The sequence below is a fragment of the Capra hircus genome, chromosome 11 (assembly GCF_001704415.2).
Source record: "Capra hircus breed San Clemente chromosome 11, ASM170441v1, whole genome shotgun sequence".
NCBI classification, from domain to species: domain Eukaryota; kingdom Metazoa; phylum Chordata; class Mammalia; order Artiodactyla; family Bovidae; genus Capra; species Capra hircus.
The window spans coordinates 67,336,133-67,351,376 of record NC_030818.1 but is presented as its reverse complement, the minus strand read 5'-3'; the positions used below and the strand labels follow the sequence as shown (position 1 = coordinate 67,351,376).

The 15,244-nt window shown below is 42.8% G+C and overlaps 1 protein-coding gene and 1 long non-coding RNA gene across 2 annotated transcripts in view; one reads left to right on the top strand and one right to left on the bottom strand.

Moving 5' to 3' along the window:
• Positions 1–12,610, top strand: part of LOC108637152 — an 83,774-nt gene extending 71,164 nt beyond the window's left edge. Inside the window, exon 3 of the long non-coding RNA XR_001918820.1 lies at positions 12,455–12,610. This is a non-coding gene — a long non-coding RNA (uncharacterized LOC108637152). The remainder of the gene's footprint in view (positions 1–12,454) is intronic.
• ANTXR1 (anthrax toxin receptor 1) overlaps positions 7,201–15,244 on the bottom strand; it is a 260,409-nt gene continuing 252,365 nt past the window's right edge. Inside the window, exon 18 of the mRNA XM_013967784.2 lies at positions 7,201–11,091. Coding sequence (XP_013823238.1) covers positions 10,831–11,091 — 261 coding nt within the window. The 3' untranslated portion in view covers positions 7,201–10,830. The remainder of the gene's footprint in view (positions 11,092–15,244) is intronic.

Genomic DNA, 15,244 nt, shown 5'->3' with positions numbered 1-15,244 from the left:
AGTCTGTTCAGCTTCATGGAAACATACAATGCAAAGCCATGGAAACAAAACATGTGTTACACAGACACTGACAATATTTCTGTGTTAGCACCAAGAGGTGCTCGTTATATCCAATTTTGTTTGGAGTGGAGAAGGCAGCCAGGTGTGGTGTTAGAAAGGAGTTTTTTACGAAACAGTCACATGCCTATTTGAAGCAGGAAAGAAAAATTCTCTTCCCGAAGGGATGACTGGGAGCCACATTACTATTCTTGAGGCTGGGTTTACTCACCCGAAGCTTAAAGTCCATCATCGTGGCCACCGTTTGGAATGAGAGGAACTGAACAGGGTCTGTCTGGACTTTCCCTCAGATCAGTCCCATCAGTTATCAGCACTGTTTTCAGCGAGGGCTTGCCCAAATGTATAGTTATTGCTGCCAAAAGCTGAATAATCCTTTGCTCACTTGCTACATCCTAGTACTCATGTTGGGCTTCCACTGTGGCCCACTGGTAAAGAGTCTGCCTGCAATTGCAGGAGCCACAGGAGATGCGGGTCTGATCCCTGGGCTGGGAAGATCCCCTGGAGGAGGGCGTGGGAACATGCTCCAGTATTCTTGCCTGGAGAATCCCATGGACAGAGGAGCCTGGTGTCTACAGTCTACAGGGCCGCAGAGGTGGACACACCTGAAGTGAGTGAGCACACATGCACAGCGACCATACTCTCGTGTCTGATGTCTTAAGCCAGCAGGACCACAGAGCTGAATCAGCACCCCCACCTCCGGGCCCTAGTTTTTTGACACTGGAATTAATTCCAGATGTGCATTATCAGAAAATTTGTAGTCTGGTTTGACAGCTCTTCCTTTTTCCCACTCTTGCCTGGAATCACTCCTTTCCTATTCCTGTCTGAGGGTCTCCCATTGTCTTCTTTCCCACCCTTTGGAGCCTACTTTGTGAACCCCAGGGCCAACCCTGCAGAGAAAAGCTTGCTTCTCTGTCACCTGAAATCCGCCCCAGCTGGGGAGAAGCCTGATCCTTCAGGTTCAGACAAGTGTGACTGCTTCTGCATCACCTTAATCTACGAGGCACTCTGCGTTCACAGGGAATATTTAAAGCTTGGATGGAAATGCATATTACCATCAATTTCAGACTGGTCTTTTACAGTGTGTATGTGTGTGTGTTTGTGTCAGTCATGCCCAACTCTTTGCAACCCCAGAGACTGTAGCCCACCCTAGACTCTGTCCATGGACTTTTCCAGGCAAAAATACTGGAGTGGGTTGCTATTTCCTAGGGGATCTTCCTGACCCAGGGATTGAACACCTGGGTCTGTTGTATCTCCTGCATTGGCAGGCAGATTCCTTACCACTGTGCCATTTGGGAAGCCCCTTTTACAGTAGGAGATCTGTAAATTGTTTTAAAATAGTTTTAAGCGAAGAGATATACTCTGTATTACGTAAAGTTTCAGGTGGGACTCGCAGAGAGAATGTCAAAGGGCTTGTATTTATTTATTTGCTTTTTCATAACTAATATGTATTATTTTAAATTTAATATTTATTTAATATTTTAAATTGAAGTGTGATTGACCTACCACACTGTTATTTCCAGGTGCACAGAATAGTGATTTGATATTTCACTTTAATTAATTAATTTTTAATATATTTACATTATTTATTTGGCTGTACTGGGTTTTAGCTGTGCATGTGGGAGTTTTGATCTTTGTTGTGGCTTGTGAGCTCTTAGTTGCAGCATGTGGGATCTAGTTCCCTAACCAGGGATCAGATCTGGGCTCCCTACATTAGGAGTGGGGAATCTTAGCCCTTGGACCACCAGGGAAATCCCTGATAATTTTTATATGTTAAGAAATGATCACAATTTGAGTGGTGACATCATCATACAAAGTTATTAAATATTATTGACTATATTCCCCATGTTGTATATTTTATTCTCAAGGCTTAGTGTTTTTGTAACTGGAAGCTTGCACCTCTTAATCTCCCTCACATCCTTCCACACCTCCCACCTATGGCAACCACCTCTTTGTTTTCTACATCTATGACTCTGGTTTTGTTTTGCCATGTTAGTTCATTTGTTTTTCAGATTCCACATATCTGTGAAATCCTGTGGTGTTTGTCTTTCTCTATCTGACTGATTTTACTAAACATGCTACCTCTAGGTCCATTCATGTTGTTTCAAGTGGCAAAATTTCATTCTTTTTTTATTGCTGAGTAATATTCTATCGTATACACATACCACATTTGTCTGTTCATCTATCGATGGGCACTTAGGTTGCTTCATATTAGCTATTGTAAATATTGCTGCAAGGAACATAAGGTTGCATATATCTTTTCTAATTAATAGAATTGATGGATTGTATGGTAGCTCTGTTTTTAAATTTTGAGAAATCTCCATTGTGTTTTCCATAGTGGCTACACCAATTTACATTCCTACCAACAGTGCACAAAGCTTCCCTTTATTCCACATCCTCTCTAACATTTATTTGTTGTCTCTTTTTTTCTGGCTGTGCCATGAGGCTTGTGGGATCTTAGTTCCCCAACTAGGGATTGAACCTTGGGCCCCCAGCAGCGAAAAAGCACTGTGTCTTAACCATTGGACCACCAGGGTTTCCCTGTTGTCTTTTTGACGATAATCATTTTGACAGATGTGAAGTGATATCATGGGTTTGATATGCTTTTCCCTGATAACTAATGATGCTGAGCATCTTTTCATGTTTCTTGGCCATCTGTATGTTTTGGGAAAGTATCTATCCAAGTCTTATGCCCTATTTTAATCTAGTTGTTTGTTATTTTGATATTGATTGTATGAGCTCTTTGCATATTTTTGATATTAATGTCTTAAAAAAGATATTATTTGCAAATATCCTATCCCAATCGGTTGTCTTTTTGTTTTAATGATAGTTTCCTTTGCTGTGCAAAAGCTTTTCATTTGTTTATTTTTGCTTGTTTCCCTTTCCTGATCACTGTGGCTAGACCTTTCAGTTCTGGATTAAATAAAAGTGATGAGAGTGGGCATCATTGTCTTGTTCTTGGTCTTAGGTGAAATGCTTTCAGCTCAACATTAAATATGATGTTGGCTGTGACTCTATCATATATGGCATTTGGTATGTCCCCTCTGTACTAACTTTGTTGAGAGTTTTTCTTATAAATGAATGTTGATTTTTGTCAGAATTTTTTTTCTGCGCTTATTGAAGGGGATAGGCCTTCAGGGTTTCTGCTGAAAAGTCAGCTGATATGTTATGGGAGTTCCCCTGTAAATACCTTGTTGGCTTTCCCTTGCTGCTTGATTTCTGCCCCATCGCATATACATTTTCATAAAAGAACTGCATTCCAAGCATATATATTTTCTACTTTCCCCCAACACTAGACCATAAACACTTTTCATGATTAAATATTATACCTGTCCATGACACACAGATTATCACTTAGCCACTATTGAGCATTTAGGTTATTTCTAACTTTCCTATTACAAATGATGCTGTGATAAGTGTGAAATAGCTAACATGAATTTACTGCAAAGAATTACCAATTTTTTCTTACCTCTTTTGAGAAGATGTAAATGAGAGCTAAGGAAATACTAACCATGAGGGCAGCTTAAGGCCAAACTGGGCTTTGTGAAGTTTCTTAAATAAAACTCTCAGATTCCTAGGGGGAAAAAAAAAAGATTTTCTCTTTAATTTTTGCCATTTTAATTACAATGAGTTTTGGTGCGGATCTTGGATTTATCTTTTTGGGGATGTTCTGTGCTTGCTGGCATGTTCTCTTTCCCAGATAGCTGTAAGTTTTCAGCTATCATTTATTCAATTAAGTTATCTGCCCTTTTTTCTTTCTCTTTTCCTTCTGTGACTCCTGTAATGTGACTGTTACTATGCTTAGTATGGTCCCAGAGATCCCTTATACTATACTTCTGTTTTAAAATTCTTTTTTTCTGTTCAGCTTTGGTGATTTCTACTACTCTGTCTTCCAGTTTGCTGACATATTCCCGTCTCATCTATTCTACTGTTGATGCCTTCTAGTGTATTTTTATTTGTTATTATATTCTTCAGTTCTGTTATTTCTTCTTTATATTTTCTAGCTCTTTAACTTCTCATTGTGTTCATACATTTTTCTCCTAAGTTCATTAGACATTTTTATAATCATTGCCTTGAACCCTTTATCTGTTAGATTGTTTATTTACAGTTCACCAAGTTCCTCTGGCATTTTATCTTGTTTAATTTGGGACATAGTCCTCTGTTCCTTCAATTTGCCTAACTTTCCATGTATTAGGTATATTGTTGTGCTTTCTAATCATGGAGAAGTCACTTTGAACAGGAGATGTTTTATGGGACCTAGCAGCTTTGCAAGAATGCAAGCATGCTCTTCTCTGGTCACCAGAGCTATATGCTCTAGAGTGACCCTGCGTGGGATGCTGGGCCCTTCTGTTATGATGGGACTGATTACTGTGGGCAGCTGGCAGGTAGAGCTGGTCCTTGGCCTGGTTTGTTGCCAGGTGCTGCTTCATGCAGGGGCTGCCAACCTGCTGTCTTGTGGGACTAGGTCTTGGTATGGCTGGCTGCATGGACAAGGATGTCTGGGGCTAGTGCTTGGCCCACTTCTGGGCAGGGCTTAGTTCCTATGCTGCTGGCCTTTCAACCCGAATGGCCCCAGGACTGGTGCTGATGTACTGGTGAGTAGAGAAGCCCTTGGTGCTAACAGGCTAGAGAAAGACTCCAAAATTGTGCTTGCCAGCCCCAAAGTCACCATGGTAAAATAAGCCCTCAAAAATAACTGCTGCCAACACTATGTCCTCAAGGGGAGTCCTTGTTGGATCTTGCTTCTCTGGGAGCCTCTCCAAGATCAGTAAGTGGGCCTGACCCAGGCTCCTTTAAATTACTGTCTCTGCACTGGGTCTCAGAGTATGTGAGGTTTTGCATGTCTCTTAAGAGCCCTGGTAGCCGAGTCGGTAAAGAATCTGCCTGCAGTGCAGGAGACCCGGGTTTTATCCCTGGGTTGGGAAGATCCCCTGGAGGAGGAAATACCACTTTGGTATTCTTGCCTGGAAAATCCCATGGACAGAGGAGCCTGGTGGGTGACAGTCCATTGGGTCACAAGAGTTGGACACAACTTAGCGACTAAACCACCTTAAGAGTCTCTAGCTCTCCCTTAAGCAAGTCCCATTGGCTTTCAAAGTCAGACCTTCTGGGAGCTCATCTTCCTGGTGCAGGACCCCTGGGGACTGGAGCCCAAAGTGGGACTTGGAATCCTTGTTCCTCTGGGGAGAACTTTTGCAGTTATAATTATCCTCCTGTTAATGGATCACCTACCCATGGGTATGGGTCTTGACTATACTGCATCTTTGCTCCCACCACTGATGTCACTGTGGGGACTTCCCTGTAGTCCAGTGGCTAAGCATCCACCTTGCAATGCAGGGGATGTGGGTTTGATCCCTGGTTAGAGAATTAAGGCCCCACAGGCTGCAGCCAGCTAAGCCAGGGCCCAACTACTGAGCCCATGTGCTGTGAAAAGACCCAAAGTCACTATGGCTCCTTCTGTACATCTTCAGTTGTGGGAAATCTTTTCTGCTAGTATTCAGGTCATTCTAATTGACAGTTGCTCTGTAAATAGTTGCAATTTTGGTGTGCCCAACGGGAGAAGGTGAGCTCAAGGTCTTCCTACTCTACTACGTTGGCAACACCTCCAAAGTGCTTGTATTTTAAAACAATGTGAATATAGGAGGCTGTAGATCTTCCATGACTCATCTTGGGGGTACACATTTTTGGTGTCAATGATGAGTGGTTGACAGGTCTCTTATGACTTCTTCAGGAGAAAATGAAGCATTTTCTGCACTCTTAGCACCAGTGTTTCCTGTACTTTTAAAATGCTTTGCAAGAATGCAAGCCACTTCACTAAAAAGAAGTATGTCTTTTATGAGTTGCATCCATTTTAATGTTTACAAGGATCTCTCAACTAAAGATGCTGGCTAAAAAGTACTGAATGTGCACAACTAATTGAACATCTTTTAACAGAGCTTTGCTCTGCACTCTCCAGTGACTCAGGCATTTTGTTAACTGGTGCTGTTGCTTTATAAGGACATTGTGAAATGACATTTGAAACTAAACAGAGGAGATGTTGCACAGTTTTAACTCCAAAATTTAATACTGTCCCAAGTAGAGAAGGAAGGGTTTATATAACTAAATGACCATTTTAACATTGAGCAAAAAGGAAGGAACCAAAGCTTATGCCCAGAGGAATTAAAAGGCTTCTAATCTGTTTAGGTATGATAACTTCAGGATAGAGGTGCCATGGTTCAAGCCAACATGATACAATTGTAACCAGAATAACTTCATTTGTTTTGCATATGCCAACTCTATGGTCTATGTTTGATAATTATAAGTAACATGGACCTTGTTTATAATGTATTTAGATGGACAAAGTGTTAAATTGTTCTGCACCCAAGTGAGACTCCAGGGAAACACATTTATCTGAAGGTAGAAAACTGGATTGAGTAATGAACAATTTTGCACCTGCTGCTCAACTTTGCAGTTAGCACTTGATCAATAATCTTATTCCTGATAGTTTCTTTGTTTATTCAACATAATACATTGGAGGATGACTCAGCATTTAGCACTCAATCATTGAAATTATTTTATAAGAAAGTTGGTTGGCAATGCAAGCAATATATGAGATTAAAAATTCTTCATTCCATACAGTAAACATTTTTTTCTACTTCTAGTACTTTCCTGGTTTCATCTGTTACACTTAAATTAAATATAGCTGGAATTTATTTTGGTATAAGGAGTGAGGTAGGGCTCCAACTTCTTTTTCCTTCCAAATGGCTAGTCAATTATCTCAAAATGATTTAATGAAGAATGTAATTTGAAGAAGTCCATGTGCCCAAAATGCTATTAAAGTCGAATACTAATGAAATCTTGGAAAGAAATTGTGGAATGATTTTGTTTTCAGATGGTTTTATTCCAGTTAAGATGAACTCAAGGCTTAATGAGGACTTATAAAGAAACAGATTCGGGAACTAGTAAGAAACACCGTTTTACCTACAAAAAATATAAGTTGAATGTTGGACAGCTAAAGAAGAGAGTAATCAACATAGTAGAAGGCACACAATAATTTGAGAAATATAATTTAATCTGCAGAATGATAGCCATTTTTATGATCACAGTGTTAAGCACTTGAGCAATCTGTACTTCATTTTCATAGCAAAGAGACAACCAGTAAAAGAGTTGATTTTAGGAATTTATTATTATTAAAAAAAAAAAGCAACTTCCAAGGTCTGTCATCGTACACATTTAGCCCAGTCTTCTATAGCAGGTACAGCAATAACTGATCTTTATAACAATGACTCAGAGGCACTGAAGATCCATAATGTCTTCTGAATTATCACAGACAGAAGAAAGAATTAGAAGAAGAGTTTAATGTTAAGTGTATTTAAAACATCATATTCTAATTCTTTTAAATTGGTTATCCAAGTACAATAATATAATAGAGTTCGGATAACTAGCAAATGCAACTGACTAGAACATCCCATTCCCATCTGATGTGCATTAACAGGCTTTTTACTGCATATATCTTTATTATAGTTTGCAACCTAATTCAACCCACTTTTACACAGCATTAATTTCTTTTTGAGTTGGCACTGGGCTGAAACTGTGGTGCAGTATTTCATCTTTTTTTTTTTTTCCCCTAATTCTTGGATTAATTTCCCTCTTCTGACCTGGTGTTTGCATTTTAGTGTGTATGAGACTTCCAGATAGTCTCTGCCCATCTTAGATATATATACAGTGAAGTTATCCACAGCCAGATATCCAAGACTATTAATTAATATGTCCACCAGCTCTGTTCTCGACTCCGGTAAAAGAGACCTTGTGTCTCACTGGAGTATGTGCCAAGCTACAGGCCAGACACTGTGAGCTGATCGTTAACAGAGGTAACCACTCAAGGTTCTTCTTAATGCTGTGCAAATAAGGGTCTCGTCATTTCAGTAACTATTTGTACATTTATAAAAGCAATACAGTCATGGGAAAAACCAACAAGCACAGCTTGGTAGAATAACCTGCCATGAAATTTCATTGGCCTTATAATAATTTACTACAACTGTTCCTTTTATTCACACTGGATAGGAAATGCTTCCATCTAACACATGGAATATGAATATATACAACAAAAAGTTGGTTTTTATTAAAAACAAAAACAAAAAACTTCGGGAGGACAATAACATGAGGGTAGAAAAGAATAATTTTGTGCAGTTTCCTGATCACAATCATATGTGTGCTACCTTTTACAAGGAATGACCCAAGTACGGATAGACTTATAAACCAGTTAAAGAATTTTCCTGCCTGTAATAGCCTACTATTCAAATGTTACCTTATTCATACAGTATAGAAGTTTCTCCTCCACTGTCATTCTAAATGACTAGCGTTTACATGAAGAATCCGTTTCAAGGACAAACCCTGCTAATCCTCTTCAAAACCATCATGTATTTGCAGTTCCCCATTTCATCAAAAAGTTTATCAAAACAACATCTTGGAAACTGCACAGGGGCTTCTGATTGATGTATGGTTGAGATCTTGAATGTTACATTCTCACCTTATGCCTGCCGTCTTGATGCACAATGTTAACATCTTGGCTTTAACTTTTTGATGGCCGCAGTGAGCCAGGCGGCAGTGGTGTGGGGTGGACTGTTTTGTACCGCCAGCAGTCAAAACAGTGGCCAGGGGCTCAACGCCTCTGGGCTGTGAGCCTGGGAAACCCTTTTGCCTATGGAATGGGTCTCTGGAGTCCAGCAATGTCACTGCAGGTTGCTGCGACATTCTGACACCTGCTTCATGGAGGACTGTACTGAAGAAGAAGCCTAATGTTTTCAAAATAGATAATTTGGGCCAGGATGGGGGGGCGAGGGAGGGAGCCCTGGAAAACATCTCTGACTTTAGCTCTATGAGGAAGCTGTGGGCATCTCTGGAAGTGGCAGGCTGGAAGAAGGGAGGGCCCAAGGTATGCCTGGGGAAGCGTCAGTTTGGTGTCAGCAATGCGTTTAGTGCCTGTAGTCCCCCAATAAGGCACTCTGCCTAGATCTATTTTCCCCTGACTGTACCTTTTACGTCCAAAGGTTTCCCCATCCCCCCACACAATCCTTGTTTACTTTTGCTTTCTAAAGTTGAGATGGCAATTAAGGATCATTTATCTTTCAATTTTAACTGATGATTGGTGGCTCTTCAGACTTATGGTCTGAAGATTCTGAGGGAATCCTGGGCTCTTTGGAAGATGTGCTGTGATTGATTAGCAATGTCTGCCCTGGCTACAAGCGTTGGTGTGTTTGCAATGCATGCTGGGTCCTATGTCTCTGTTTTAAGTAAGGTGAAAGGATGAGACTGGCTTGGCAGGGCGGGGGGGTTCTTGCAAGATCTTTGGAGACCACAGCCCAAAGCACCAAGTTTGCATTTACTTTATATTCTGCCTTATTCTTGAAAAGATTTAAGCGTTTTAGGACTTTTTAGACCTGTGGAAAGTTGGAGGGGGAGGTAATTTTGAACAGGCTGGTGCAGCAGACTCTCAACTATGGCTTCTGTTTTCATCCTTGGGTGATGAAGTCTCATGTTTAGAAAATGATTATATAGCTTCCTGGTGACAACAGATTCAGAAAGACTTGGAGGAGTGGAGTGGTTCCCAGGCATGGTGGGAATTTCAGGCAGCTGATAGTATTTGTCAGTGTGCTGAAAAGCCAAGGAGAAATATATTTGCACCAGCTTTTTTGGGGGGATATATTCCTTAGTATGTCGGGACTATTGTCTCTCAGCTCTACCTAGAAGTCTCTGGTGCACAACTTCATGAAGAAAGAAAAACAAAATTAGTGAAATTGTGTGGTAGGTGCTAGTGATGCCATTTTGGGAAGATCAACTCATATTTGTCTCTGGAAAATAGTATCAATCACTTCTTCATATCTTAAGTGATCTACATTAAAGCCAAATCTTGATTTTTCTTTTAACATAAATTATTAACAAGTTGCTCTTCGACAATGCTATTGTCTGTTGATTTAGGGGCCATGTTGGGCCAAAGCCAGCCACCTCTAGCTACTGATGGCCTGTGAGCTTTAGAAACTGTCCGATGCTCCCACCAGTACTCGCCTGTCGATGCACACACCTGATTTCACTTACACAGCAACATGGCAACATACCTTTTCCATCTGTGAACAACCACCCTCTTCCTCACTTGGAAACTGGGAGAATTTGGAAGGAAAATAAACCATATCTTCTTATTCCTCTGCAAGTCCCGGAACATGCTTTTGGATACCTGTCTGATGTTGAGCTTCTTGTCACAATGGGGACCCTAATCTTTCCCCAAAGTTGTAGGTGAAGGATTCTGACCTTCCCGGCTGGCATGGAGAGGATTCCTTGGTTCGTAGGTCTAAGGTCAAGAGATAGAGGTGGTATGGAAGAGGGAAGGCAGCACTTAGCAACCCAGCAACATGACTTCTTATCTGACGCTGCATTTCACCCTCAGAGAAATGATTTTCATATTGGTCTCCAGGAGACCCAATCCCACTTAGAGCATCTCAGCAGTTTCACTGTCTCTGGAACCTTCTAGAGATGATGGCTGGCTGGTGGCTATAATTGTGACTGTAGTTGACTCATCACTGGTTTTCAGGCAATTCAAAATTTCAATTTCTTTCTGCTGATCACAATTGTTGGTGTATTGGTGTTACAAACAAATTTTTATAGTGTGTGAATGTCAGTGGGCGTTATCACCACTCTTTTCCAAAGTGGAAGCCCCCTCTAACTGAAAAGACTTGTTCTAACACCACAGAGGAGCCTCCTCCCCAAAGTTTCTGAGAGAACCCAGAGCATGAACTGTGGGTTCTAGACAGAAGGTCTAGGAGGAGGTCGGGAGGGGGGTGGCGCCCTGTTGGGAGGGGGAGCCTGCGGAGGAGGGGGGAGAATGGAAGGTGGGGATGGAATTGGAGGGGTGGGGGCACTGGGAGGTGGGGGAGGGCAATGGGGAGCAGGGGGTGGTGGGGTGTAGATGGGGGCAGGAGGCGGCGAGGTGGTGTGGTAGGCGTTGTTGAGGGGGTACTTGGCAGGCGGATTGTTCTTGACTCTGGTGAAGTTGATACAGCGTCCCTGAAAGAGAATCAGAGAAAAAGAAACATGAGCTGATGCTTGGTGGGGTTTTGTAACAGGGCGGGTGGGAAGTGCAGGGAGCAGGCAGAAGGAAACCTGCAGAAAGCAGATGCTGTCTGCCAGTGTTTCCGTCAGTGCTCTCGGCAGAATAGGACCTGATAACAAATAAGCTCCCCACTTCCTTCTTCTGGGCTTACTATAGAGAGAGTTAATTCTCAGGTAGATTGATAGAGTCCAGGGCCCTCAGTCACATAAGATGTTATTTTCTTTAAGCCAAGCGCTAACAATTACACAAAACTCATCTTGCTCAAGGGTATGTTTTTCCTTAAGCCCTGTACTAAGGAGGAGAAGGGGACGACAGAGGATGAGATGGCTGGATGGCATCACCGACTCGATGGACGTGAATTTGAGTGAACTCCAGGAGTTGGTGATGGACAGAGAGGCCTGGCATGCTGTGATTGGGTTGCAGAGTCGGACACAACTGAGCGACTGAACTGAAGGATTATATAACAACAATGTATCTTGCTGAAAGACATGTTTCTCCTTTTTAACAAGAACCTTCTTGTTACCTTAAGACGCATGTTATGGGAGTGGGTCTGGTAAAAGTATCTAAGGCCTTGATAAGACTAGCCGGTGGGGCACTCTTCGTCCCTCTTCTGATGTCTATGTCAGAAGCTTTCTCTGTTCTTCGTCACTGTAATAAAACTTCTGCCACAGAAAAGCTCTGAATACTCAAGCCTGGTCCCTGGTCCTGAAGCTAAATCTTCTTTGGAGATCATGAATCTGACATTGTTCACGATAAGCTATCATCTTGGGGGCTTTTAAGAGAATTAAGTTGCCAAGGGAAAGGGGCAGCGCTCTCATTCCATAACTTCTTTGAGCTGGTAAGGGACACAGACCCTGAATTGTTGAGGCCAACACTACATTGCAAAATTATTTGTTCAACTTCATTTTTGCCCCAGATTCTATCAAGGGTGTGGAAGAGAAGGGGACTGGATGCACAGGGTCAGGGCAAGTACAGAAGTCATTGAATTTAATCTCCTCAACAGCCTTGCCAGGCAGGTATTATTATCAACTGTTCTGTTTCACAGATGAGGGAACTGAGGCTCAGAAAGGTTAAACCACAACTAGGAAGAGGTGGGTTTGTTGTTACCAGTAGATGTAGCCGACTGCTCCAGGCCCCTGCCTCCCTAGCGCTCTGACACAGACAGTTTATCCTGCTTTTGCTTTGGCTAGGGAAGCCTTCTTCTTCCAGTGCTGTGGCACCTGCTTGGGTGCCCTTAGATTCTTAAGAAATACAACGTGGGGACCTTTTATTGCAACACAGGCATCTTGAATTCTGCCTTTTCTCCACCCTTCCCAGGGACCCAGCTGGATAATGCAGAGCAGACACCTGGAACGTCTACAACTGCCTCCTCAAAGTAGCCCTCACCCCGCTGGGGCACTTCCACCCTGCTCTTTGGAAGCACACACCCACCAGCTCTATTCCTTAAAAAAAATTTTTTTTTTAATTGGAGGATAATTACAATATTGTGATGGTTTTTGCCATATATCAACATGAATCAGCCATGTGTACACATGTGTCCCCCGATCCTGAACCCCCTTCCCACCTCCCTCCCCACCCCATCCCTCAGGGTTGTCCCAGAGCACTGACTTTCGGTGCCCTGCTTCATGCATCGAACTTGCACTGGTCATCTATTTAACATATGGTAATATCAAGATTGCCGGGAGAAATATCAATAACCTCAGATATGCAGATGACATCACCCTTATGGCAGAAAGTGAAGAGGAGCTAAAAAGCCTCTTGATGAAAGTAAAAGAAGAGAGTGAAAAAGTTGACTTAAAGCTCAACATTCAGAAAACGAAGATCATGGCATCCGGTCCCATCACTTCTTGGGAAATGGATGGGGAAACCGTAGAAACAGTGTCAGACTTTATTTTTTTGGGCTCCAAAATCACTGCAGATGGTGATTGCAGCCATGAAATTAAAAGACGCTTACTCCTTGAAAGAAAAGTTATGACCAACCTAGATAGCATATTCAAAAGCAGAGATGTTACTTTGCTGACTAAGGTCCGTCTAGTCAAGGCTATGGTTTTTCCAGTAGTCATGTATGCATGGGAGAGTTGGACTGTGAAGAAGGCTGAGAGCCGAAGAATTGATGCTTTTGAACTGTGGTGTTGGAGAAGACTCTTGAGAGTCCCTTGGACTGCAAGGAGATCCAAGCAGTCCATCCTGAAGGAGATCAACCTTGGGATTTCTTTGGAAGGAATGATGCTAAAGCTGAAACTCCAGTACTTTGGCCTCCTCATGTGAAGAGTTGACTCATTGGAAAAGACTTTGATGCTGGGAGGGATTGGGGGCAGGAGAAGAAGGGGATGACCAAGGATGAGATGGCTGGATGGCATCACGGACTCGATGGATGTGAGTCTGAGTGAACTCCAGGAGTTGGTGATGGACAGGGAGGCCTGGTGTGCTGCGATTCATGGGGTCGCAAAGAGTCGGACATGACTGAGCGACTGAACTGAACTGAACTGAATATGCATGTTTCAATGCTATTCTCTTGTATCATCCCACCATCTCCTTCTCACACAGAATCCTAAAGTCTGCTCTTTACATCTGTGTCTCTTTTACTGTCTTACATATAGGATCGTCATGTTCCCGTCTTTTTAAATTCCATATAAATGCGTTTATACAGTATTTGTATTTCTCTTTCTGACTCACTTCACTCTGTATAATTGGCTCCATTTTCATCCACCTCATTAGACCTGACTCAAATGTGTTCCTTTTTATAGCTGAGTAATATTTCATTGTGTATATGTACCACAACTTCCTTATCCAATGGACCAGTTAGACCTAATTTATATTTACAGGGCATTTCACCCAGAAACAATGGATTTCAGTTCTATTCTTAATAGGTGCTTGGGAGCCTTCCACTCAACACTTGGCTCTGCAAGGGATGGGAGCACAGGGCCTCTCCCCCTCATGATATTCTCCTTCTGGTATGTGGACTGCCGCGCCCCCCGCATCACCTTTCCCATTCGACCCTCCCCTGCCCGTCTGGGCAGGGTGCTGGCCACCCCTGTGGGCCCTGGCCTTCTCCCAAACTTCCCATGCCCATGGGGGCATCTTCTTCTCCCTACTGTGTGTCCTGGATGCTGACAGAATCCTTCCGAGGGGGCTGAGGAGGGGTACCCCCTCTGAGGCTGTCCTTTTCTCCTTGTCCTGCTCATTTTAACCTGATTATAACCACGACAGGGATGACTCTGGGGGTTCCTCTGAGGAGGAAGTGTGGATTTTTCCTGGCTTCCTTCTTTAGGATGGATGCCATCCTTTGCTGTCCATCCTGGATGTGATGTGTCCTGAGAGGCCAGGGTTTCCTTTTCCAGGCCTTTCGAGGAAGAGCCCGGGGGAGTGGGGAATGAAGAGGGTGTGACTGTAGACCTTAAGGACCAATTTCCCAAAGGACAAGAGGGAAATACAAGTGTGTGAAGGGAGACTCGGCCCAGGGAGAGTCATGGCAGGGGCACGATGCAGGTTTGTGGGAGCCGACGGGGGCAGGCCCGGAGCACAGCTTTCGCACACACGCCCCCTCCCGCATCTTTCAGTCTGGAGTCAGGTCCTTTGTCCTCCACGCATCTTTCCCTGAAAAGTCCAGCGTCTACTCATTCCTTGCTTTCCTCCCTGAATTCTCTAGTTACCGTCTACACCACACTCCGAAGCCTGCATCCTATAATTGCTTTATTTGTAAATGCCTTGGCTTCCTGACTAGATGAGAAACTTCTGGAAGGCACTGGTCTTGTTTCGTCATCTGCTGCTCCACTGTTGGTTTAGGAATTATAAGGCCATATTTAGGGGCCAGCACCCCAATTCCCATGAGTTTACACTTTATGAAATTAAACCAGGGCTTGACCTCATTAGGTTCTGATTGGGGCCCACTAACTGCAGAAACCAGCTACCATTACATTGCCGGCAACTCCAAGTTTGTGGTCGGACTTTCACGAGTTAATTTTGTGACCCAGTACTGTGAATTCCTGTTTGTTCAAGCAGCCCTCTTTTACAGCTTTATAAACCTAAGCCTCAGTTATAGTTTATTTATGATCCTGGATAGAGCTCTTTCTTTCAAGATGTGAAAGTCCTAATTTTATGACCATC